Source organism: Trachurus trachurus (genome assembly GCF_905171665.1).
Source record: "Trachurus trachurus genome assembly, chromosome: 17".
NCBI lineage: Eukaryota > Metazoa > Chordata > Actinopteri > Carangiformes > Carangidae > Trachurus > Trachurus trachurus.
Window position 1 is genome coordinate 32590823 of NC_139900.1, and position 10502 is coordinate 32601324.

At 41.5% G+C, this 10502-nt stretch overlaps 2 protein-coding genes across 2 annotated transcripts; one reads left to right on the plus strand and one right to left on the minus strand.

Annotated features, from left to right (window-relative positions):
• Window positions 1-901: 901 nt before the first annotated feature.
• On the minus strand, window positions 902-4554 carry mul2 (mitochondrial E3 ubiquitin protein ligase 2). Its single transcript, XM_083992199.1, has 6 exons — window positions 4477-4554; window positions 3625-3778; window positions 3142-3229; window positions 2906-3026; window positions 2449-2680; window positions 902-2361 (listed from the first exon to the last, which is right to left on the minus strand). Exons 2-6 carry the CDS (start codon window positions 3739-3741, stop codon window positions 1855-1857), a joined length of 1065 nt encoding a protein of 354 aa, XP_083848325.1. The 5' UTR covers window positions 3742-3778; window positions 4477-4554; the 3' UTR covers window positions 902-1854.
• Window positions 4555-4609: 55 nt separating this feature from the next.
• alg3 (ALG3 alpha-1,3- mannosyltransferase) lies at window positions 4610-9375 on the plus strand. Its single transcript, XM_083991889.1, has 9 exons — window positions 4610-4824; window positions 5693-5792; window positions 5889-6036; window positions 6153-6313; window positions 6422-6542; window positions 6657-6862; window positions 7436-7513; window positions 7643-7786; window positions 8397-9375. Exons 1-9 carry the CDS (start codon window positions 4644-4646, stop codon window positions 8572-8574), a joined length of 1317 nt encoding a protein of 438 aa, XP_083848015.1. The 5' UTR covers window positions 4610-4643; the 3' UTR covers window positions 8575-9375.
• The last annotated feature ends 1127 nt before the right edge of the window (window positions 9376-10502 follow it).

Genomic DNA, 10502 nt, shown 5'->3' on the forward strand with positions numbered 1-10502 from the left:
AGTATTCACAGTGTGAAGTGTTTCTGTAAGCGTACATTACGTACATTATTATTGTGATGGGATTATTACTTTACGGTTGAAAACAGCAGCACTAAATACATTTCTGGTCTTATTACTATCATGACCTGAGATTTTTGTTCAAGACTAACTGGATCCCTCCTGCTGAAATTGCTGCTGAATGAAAAGTTTCTTCACCCAATTCACTTTTAGGACAGAAACCAGCGGACCTACTGTATTATACTGACTCTCACACACACTGCACTACTTCTCGCTCACCTCACACCACCTTTAATTACCTCCTTCTCATGTCTGTGCATTCTATTATAAAGACACTATATGAAAGTGTAGTCCAGGCCAGAGGAGTGGGAAACAGGAACTAAAAGTAAAAAGAAGCAGGAATATACAGCAGTGTTAAACCAGCGTCTTCAATCAATATCAGCAGCAACAGCCATGCAAAATATGTGATTCCTTATTTCCCATGACAACTTCAGTAATGTTAAAGTAATGAGAGCAGATACAGAACCAGCTAAATAGCTTCCTGCTGTATGGTTATAGTTATAGTTATTAAATAGTCTACAAAAACAGAAACTTCTTTATGGACTAATCTCCCAGCATTTACTTTTAATAGCAGTTTTTTTTTCAGACACCCATTAGGCTGAGTTCACTACTTGACCATCTCTGTCGAACCAAAAACTCAATGTCACAAAACCTCCTGCAGCCGAATTCAAGTAAGTCGAGAGATTGTTGTAGCTGGTTCCAGCAGATGGCAAAATAAATCGTGCCATCTGCTGGCATCCTGTTGGAACATGTCAAACTTATCCCACAGAATCCTGGTGTTCGGTTTGACAGCAGCTCAGATTTTGAGCAGCACAACAAACGTGTGCAGTCTTGATGTTATCATTTGAATAATATATCCAAAATTCGATCTTTAAACTGTACATAATTCAGCTGCCAGACTTTTACCAGAATCCAGAAGTGACAACATTAAACTAGTTTTAGCCTTTGGTTTTTAGCTTTGACAGTCAGAGCATAGTACATGAAATGAGTACATAACTAAACCTAATAAGCATCTGCTTGTGTGCACCTTGCCTCACAAAACAGAAAACATACAGTCTTCAAATCAATCAAGTACTTTTTCATTTAACTCCCTCTGGAGCCACAGTAAATCAATACGCCATTAGGAGGTATTGAGGTATTACTGTAGGAGGACCTATAGAAATACACTTTGATCTATACAAATGGTAGCCAGTTGACCTTATAGTCTCTACACATCCATACACAAATGATTTTAAAACAGTAATAGTTCACTAAATTGAACAAACCCCCTTCCACTCCATCCACTCTCACCCATCTATGCATTAATTAGATGTTACTTAGTATTAGAAGTATCTTTGTGTCAGTAGCTTTCATGTAACTGAAACAAAAGCTTAGCTCCTTCTGACCCGATTTAATTTATTAATTTACAATCACACTGAGACAGCAGCAGCTATATAAATTATCTGAATAAGGCACATGACAAACATGTAGGAAAATAAACATTTTTCTGTTATATTTACACGCTTTTTCCATTGACTTGATTTTCTCTTATTCTCGAACCATTTCAAATAAAAGTGCTCACTGAGACTCTGTGGTGAAAAAAAAAAAAAACGTTGCACAGTATCCTTTAAAATTCACATTTTACCAAAACATACAGTCCTTAAAAGAAAATCTATATTCTTGGCAGTAATGAGATTCAAATTTTGCCTTTGCCCTTTTTTTTGTTGTTTAGGTTTAAGTGCAGCAGCCATTACACCATTGCAGTACAGATGATATGGTGGTTCAGTTCCACTGAGGTCATATGGTGTCAAAGGTGCCTCAGACATGGTAGAGAGGCACCACTCTGTTGATATTCTGTCTACAAATGGGGCACGTGCGCTGTGGAAGGGCCAGGTAGCACCTGTGGCAGCAGCACACATGCCCACAGTCCAGCAGGATACAGTCGCGCGGCTGATCGAGGCAAATCACACAGCCGTTCTCTATGTGATTCTCGGTTTGAAGACCCTCGGGGTCTCCTACAGAAGCAGCTATTTGGGCTTCAGCGCGAAGTCTCTCACATTCCCTCCTCAACTGCTCCCACTCGCGTTGAACTTTTAAGTGGTTGTAGTAGCGTCGACCGGCCCAGAGGAGGACCGCTGCCCCGGCCAAAGCAGTGCCGACCGCCAGCACCTTCCACCAAACGGCTTCGTCCTCGAGCTCATGTCGCAGGGACTCAGAGTCCATGGTGGACAGAAAATACTGTGCACCGTTAGAAGGGGGTCGAAGATTCAGGGTGTCATCTGTGTCCAGTAATAGCTCACCCACACCTGTGAGTGTTGCACCCACCTAGGAAAAGAGGAGAACATTAACACAGTGTGACTTCATTGGAGAGTTATTGAAGTAACAATCTTAGTATCTCTTCTAACTACTGACTTTGAGCATTTCCTCTGTCTCCAGTTGCCCTTTAAGCTTCTCTCCACTGAAGTATTGTCCAACGATGTCACCCAAGCTGTAATTGACCTGGTGAAACTTCTCATGGGTAATCTCCATGTGCATCCCAGAGGCCTGCAAAGGGCACAGGACTTTGACTGGGGTCTCATCTGATCCCACTAACACAAAGGGAACTGAATTCACTTTTTGGAGTATGACTTGCTCCCTGTCCATCCTGCAACATGGAGAGAAAAGAACATTTCTTTTTAGTCTACAGATATGATGATACGGACAAAAGATCAAAAGGTAAAATTAAGTGATATCATTTATACATTCTGAGATAAGACTAACAGAAAGACTGCATGCAAAACAAGGCTGCGGGGAGAGGAGTGAACATTTACAGTGAATCCTCAGGTCATCAAAGATCATCATGGGAACATGATACTGTAGTGCTGCTCACCAGCTGCTTGAAAGGTTGTTCCACACAAGCCTGTGTTCTCTCAACATGAATTTCTGCAACACTCCAATAATTTCTTTTTGGAAGTGACTCCTCAGAGGCTCGCCGACTGGTTGTGTAGCACCTACATAAATAAGCACGGACACATATCAGAGAGTAAGTTTTTAAAAAAAAAGGCATACCTATCTTCAAGTGGACTAATATGGATCAAATTTGTCTTTATCAGAAACACCAATTACCTTCAATGACAGCATACTGTAGACATGCTCCTGGAGTTGCTTTCAAAATATCTTTTAGTTTTTTATCTATGGTGAAGTGTGGTGCTTCCTGACAAGACAAAACAAAACACACTGATTGTGTATGCAACGAACATACTGAAGAGGCTCCAGGTTTCTGTCACTGTTTTATATACGGATCCACTGCTTCAAATGTAGACTATGTAAAAAGGGGAAAAAAAGGCTGTGCACATTGTCACAGCAGCAGCTACAGTTAGTCACTGCTTGAGACACAGGCCTTATACTTTAAGTTGGTAAAAACTGGCAATGTAGAAGAGTGGTTTAGAGACATTAGCAGTGTTGATCTACTTTAAGAGGATTTCAAGCAGAATGTGAAAGCTGAAGATTGTTAACAAGGCTTCACAGTAATCCTAAACTAAGCTAACAAACAGAAAAGTTTCAATTTGCATGTAAAATTATGTTCATGGTAAAGAATCCAAAACTAACATCAATTTTATCTGCTGCGGTCCGACTCTTCCTGTAGAGGTAGAGGCAGATGCCTGAGAGAGTGAGGCTGGTCCCCAGACACACTGCCTCTGTGATTGTAACAGAAAATCCTTCCATAGCCTCTGGGTCTCTTGTCACTGCTCTTCAACCAAACCTGCAAAAAACATAATATAAGAAAGTCAGTGAATAAACTGTCACAATTTGCAATGTATAGTGAAAAGTATTGAGTTGCTGGAAAGAAGTGTGGAACAAAATAATACTGTGATTTGTGATACACAATGCAATATTTTAAATGAGGAATAAATACTAATAAATATGAATGAGGAATAGACGTATTTATTTTTATGAATAAGTATAACTGCATGTTGCTGTGTTTAATACACTGACATCTGTTCACTTTGCTTTCACTTGGCCATCATCAACCACATTGTAAGACTGTAAAATAACGTATAATGAGAAATGTGCAAGCTCAAGGACACATTGTTGTCCAGAAGCATCAGCAATGACATCAAACAATGCAACATATACTAAATATTACTTAAGCATTGTTCTCTTCATTGAGTGATCAACAGTAACAAGCTTTCCAAGAATTATTATAGTAAAAAAAAAAAAAAAAAAATCGATTAGCCAGCTGACGTTACTATGGCAGCACCCCCCATTACTTTTCGATTTTAAAAAAAAAACAAACATTCGTTAGCCTTCTCCAGCGTTAGCATAGCATTGTGACGACAGGTCTGACTATGAAGGAGTCGGACTGATATTAGCTCACTATTTAAGCAGCTATTCTTCATGTTTAACAGTATATGGTTGCATGTCTTATTGATCGAGACCGACAACACGGTGTTTTCTTACCCGTCAGAGCAGAGAAACGTCTCAACTTGATAAGTTCAGTACAACCGGGGCGTCCATGACATATGACGAAGGCAACAGTTGCGTCACGTGACGTCGCGGCGCATGTCATTTTACGGCCCCTCTCTCGCTCTCGCTCTCGCGCTCCACGTCGCCTGTACGCCGCCGAGATGGCAGGAGGTGTGCGGAGAAAGTCTCCCGGTTCCCCGTCCCCACTGTGGGGGAAGCTCCACTCACTGTGGCAGGACAAACATCTGGTCCTGTTCAAGACGGAGTACACGCTGCTGGTCGTTTCAGTGCTGTGGTTCCTGGAGATCGGGATCAACGTGTGGGTCATACAGAAAGTAGCATGTAAGTAGCTGCGCGGCTAGTTAGCATGCTAGTGTCTTTTGTCGTTTAATCGAACGTGTCTGAGAGCTAACTAGCTAGCGTTAGCAACCACCCTAACTTGACAGTGCCACCTGTCAAAAGGGAATTTACTGTCCTTGCACGACCACCTACAACCGACTGCTCAGTCCAAGTGCTAAATGGCAGCCCTCATTTTTAGCAACTGCTAGTTTTAAAAACGTCATATCGTTAAGGATGTGATTTAATGATACGATAATGACAGCACTGTAAACTTCTAGATGTGTCTTAATAACTGCTGATTGATAACGTAACTTAAGACATGTATTTATTTATATTTAAGCTTTTTTAGTAGAGCATCCCTCATTGTTTATTTTTGACAGGTCCACTTATATGTTATAGAGCATTACAACAATAATGACTTCATTATTAGTCAAATATTGTATTAATTCCTCAGATTAATCAATTAATTACTTAATTCATGAAGTTTCAGAAAACCCGAAAAATGCCCATATATTTTGCTTGTCCTACCATGAGTCCAAAGTCTAAAACTAACCAATTCACCAAGGAACATTTAAAGAAAGCCACCCCAAATACTCAGAACGGGAGCACAGCAGCAGCCTGTGAAGTTTTGAAAAATCTGTGCATGATAACTGACTATAATAAGTGATTAATTATCAACTGACTGATCCTTTCAGCACTAGTGTGCAGGCTTATCGTGCTGAAACAGTTTGAGATTCAAATGATTGCTGATTGATAACTTAAATTGTTAATGTAGTTTGTTCAATGTATGGCCCAAGGTACCAAGTCATGATTACTGAGTGATTAGGTAAGCGTCCCAGTCGTTCATGATTGCCGATTGACATCCTTGCAGACACTGAGATTGACTGGAAAGCCTACATGGATGAAGTAGAGGGCGTCATCAATGGTACCTATGACTACACTCAGCTGAAAGGAGACACAGGCCCCTTGGTGTAAGTGTCAGATGTCATACAATACAGTGCTGTGGGTCTCTCCATCCTGTAGTTGGAGGTAACATGAAATGCTAAATGAACACCTTGTTGTTGCAGGTACCCAGCTGGCTTTGTCTACATCTTCACAGCTCTCTATTACATCACCGGCCATGGGGTGAACATCCGTCTGGGCCAGTACATTTTTGCAGTTTTCTACCTCATCACACTGCTGCTTGTCTTCAGGATATACCACCGCACTAAGAAGGTCCGTCTGTGGTTGTGTGACAGAAACCTTGATTTATAAATTAAAAGTATGATATTTTGTTCGTTTCTAACTTATATTAATATCTAATGTTTATTCCCTTCCCTTATCTCCTCAAGGTTCCTCCCTATGTGTTCTTCTTTGTGTGTTGTGCTTCCTATCGAATCCACTCCATCTTTGTGCTGCGTCTCTTCAATGACCCAGTGGCCATGATGCTGCTGTTTGCAGCTGTCAATCTTTTCATGGATGGACACTGGACCTTGGGCTGTGGCCTCTACAGGCAAGTGTGGAACATGTGTAAAGATCTTCATTGCAAATTTTTTGCCATGCATTACAAGATAATAATCCTGATAATAATTACAACTCTGCTTTCCTCTCTTCCTGACAGTTTAGCAGTATCTGTGAAAATGAACGTGCTTCTTTTCGCCCCTGGGCTTCTTTTCCTCCTACTCTCGGAATTTGGTTTTATCAGGACAATCCCAAAACTTTCTCTCTGTGCAGTTATACAGGTAAATATACTGCATAGTAAAAAAAAAACAGGCATGTTGCTGGCATACTTAAATATATTTTAATGCTTATTTTTCCCCAACATATTTCTAAATGAATCTGTTTTGATATCACAGCTTTTGCTGGGCCTCCCTTTCCTCCTGGACAATCCCATTGGTTATCTGAGCCGGGCTTTTGATCTTGGCCGTCAGTTCATGTTCAAGTGGACGGTCAACTGGCGCTTCCTGCCAGAATGGCTGTTCCTGAATCGCTACTTTCACTTAGTCCTGCTGGCTGCCCACCTGCTCACCCTGCTGCTCTTTGCTTTTCGCCGGTGGAAGAGGTGAGACAGACTTTTCACTGTGCCAACCTCACTGTTGGTTTGCGTAGTTAGAGATGAGCTGGAATAAATCAGGGCTTAAAATTGTGCCAGTTTTTGTCCCTCAACACCACAGGCGTTGGCTCAGTTAGAATTTGATGTCATGCACCCTGATGCAGGGCTTCCAGATATTCAGAAGAAGTGTGTGTGTGTGTATTCAGCTACAGATTCTTGTCTGTTAATGTACTGACAACACGATTCATAAACAACTTATCATTATTACTACAGGCAGTGTAGCAGGCTATAATGAGGAATATGAATGTACAGTATTTTTGATATTTCACATTATTGTGAACAAATTACTGTATATGTGAGGTTTTTTTAACTTGACTTTAATGTATTTGTGGCTGTGCATATATGACTTCAGTGTTGCACACAGTATATCCAATCAGCAGTGATGCCAGGTATTATATTTACACAGATAAGACTTTTTATATTTAATGCAGGTATTAACACGTGCCACATATATTTTAGTCAAAAATGCAGAAATAACAAAAACATCATTGTGAAAATCCCTCCCTATTTTTGTCCCTCAAGGCCAGGAGAAAGCATATTCGAACTCCTCAAGGACCCTGGAAAGAGAAAAACCCCTCCGCAGAAGAGCACTGTGGATCATATCCTTCTGTCTCATTTGGATAAAAACCTGTTTGTAGAATATTGTTTCCTGTGTCAAATATGTGCTTGTTATTGGTCAGCGCATAAATGAATGATAGCTCTTTTGTCAGACCTTAACAGACTAACACGGATTGTGCTGATTCTCTTCACCTCTAACTTCATTGGCATGTGCTTCAGTCGTTCATTGCACTACCAGTTCTACGTCTGGTACTTCCACACGCTGCCCTACCTGCTCTGGAGTGGAGGAGTCAAGAAGCTGGCCCACCTGCTCAGGTAAGAGGAATGCTGAATGGTGAAATACAACCTTTAAAGCAGAAGTAAGCGATCCGGTCGTTTTGGCTAATGCTGCGTTCCAGGCAGGCTTTTGAAATCGTAAATTACAGCTTCAAGTCACAACTTACGACTTTGTAGAGTTCCAGGCAACCCACTCGTGTTTTTCCGACCTGTTTTACCTGTGAAAGTCACTATAACGGCCACTCGTAACTTCCGACCCGTGAACTCGTACCAGATCGAACTGGTACAACTTCACAGGTCGGAAAAACACGAGTTACGAGTTGCCTTGAACGCACCATAACAGTCCTCGTCCCTACGTCACCACATTCACGGCGTCCCTTGGCTGCACACACAGCCCTGCATGCCGTTCTCTCTCCTCATTGGATAAAAACTGTAGGATACGAGAAATGTTTTCTCCTCGGCTCAGAGCAGAGCAGAGGGACTGAGAGACCCGTGTTTCGGTCCAAACACTCTATGTAAGTGATTGCTGTCGGAAGATATAACTATTTAAGACTTATATTAACACAAATATATCACTTACTTCTGCTTTAAACAATCATCAAGCACTCGGCCACGTGTTAATGCTGTGTTGTTTCATCCTTGTTACCAGGGTGCTGATCCTGGGTCTGATCGAGCTCTCATGGAACACGTATCCGTCCACTAACAGCAGCTCAACCGCCCTCCACGTGTGTCACCTCATCATCCTCCTCTGCCTGTGGCTGGCTCCGCCCCTGCCTTCTGCCCCGGCGGAAACACAACATACACCCGTCAAGGACAAACGCCAGTGAGCCACAGCCTGATCAGACTGGACGTCGCATTCGGTCCAATCAGCTGCTGGACAGCCTCCGTCCTCCCCCTTCTCTTTGATCCTCGCAACACCAGTGCAGAGGGAGGCCGCGGGGCTAGACTGTTTATACACGAATAAAAGGAGCCACTTGATGCTTCTCATCTCGGCTCACTGCTGAAAGTGGAGGAAACAAACACGTGGGTCCCGTCTGCAGACAGATACCCACATGATGAAACAGGATGTAGTCATCCCTTGCAGTTGAAGAGATGAAAAGAGGACAAATATATGGATTCTCAGGTTTCATTTTCAAATATATACTAGGAGGAGTGAAGTACAGTGCTAGGAGGAAATCGTGAATGTTATCCGGTTTGGAAAGAATTTGTTACATAGGCTATATTTCTACTTAGTATGCTGAAATCACAGTCATTTAAAACAAAGACACTGATGGACAAATGATTTTGTGCATGGTAAGAAAGCAGTAAATTGATGAATGTCAGTAACTTGCAAAGGTGCAAAGCTTTAAATTAATTGCATATCAGGCATAAGCTTGTGGCATTTCCACTTCAAACAGTACTTTCACTGTTAACCAGTACAAAGGCCCAAATTATTATCCAGTAGTTATTTATGCGTAAAACTGAACTGCAGACAAGCACAGGTATTTGTCTGATTTATTAATTATTTGATTGATTCATCCTAAGTTGTGAGTGGCTCCTGACACCCATCAGCACATAAGTAGATTTAATGTGAAAAATATGCAGTAGATTGAAACAGAGAAAGTGTAACATTTTATATTAAACAGAGATGCCACTTAACCTTGATTTGTTTCCTCCTTATGACACATGGGTTTGTTACACTTTACAACTAATGGCTAAATTCCAGCATGTTTTTTTTATTTTTTTAATTATCTAAAGTAATCTTTTATTAGTTTATCAATCAATCACCTTCAGAATCACCTGGATAATCAGAGTCACTCCTATCTGACTGATTGTGATTATTCATGTAGCAAAGTAATAACATTATACAGACAGGAAGCTCAAACTACAAAAGCTCATTCAGGTGGTCAAGGCATTCATGTGATTGCATAAAGCATATTAACAACTGAAGGCCACTTGGTCAATGTCATGTAAAGGGTACTCTTGGCAGGTTAATATAAATTCTTACACTGATAAAAACTTTTATGTGCAACTTAAAGCAGAAGTAAGCGATCCGGTCGTTTTGGCTAATGCTGCGTTCCAGGCAGGCTTTTGAAACCGTAAATTACACCTTCAAGTAACGACTTACGACTTTGTAGCGTTCCAGGCAACCCACTCGTGTTTTTCCGACCTGTTTTACCTGTGAAAGTCACTATAACGGCCACTCGTAACTTCTGACCCGTGAACTCGTACCAGATCGAACTGGTATGACTTCACAGGTCGAAAAAACACGAGTTACGGGCTGCCTTGAACGCACCATAACAGTCCTCGTCCCTACGTCACCACATTCACGCGCATCCCTTGGCTGCACACACAGCCCTGCATGCCGTTCTCTCTCCTCATTGGATAAAAACAGTAGGATACGAGAAAAGTTTTCTCCTCGGCTCAGAGCAGAGCAGAGTGACTGACAGACCCGTGTTTCGGTCCAAACACTCTATGTAAGTGATTGCTGTCGGAAGATATAACTATTTAAGACTTATATTAAAGGGATAGTTCAACATTTTGGCAAATTGGCCCATTGCCATAATCGCTATAGTCATAGCAGTAGGTTCATTACCTTTAATTGTAGGTGTAAGCTATTTTCAGTACGGCGGAGCGCAGCAGCTGGCTGCTCAGAGCTACGCTATGGAGGCTAATGGAATTTCTTGGTTTCCCTCATTAAACTCATCAAATTCAACATCCCAAAACTCCACAGCGCTTTTGTAGACAAGTTGTGAGCTGCACAACCACCACGCTA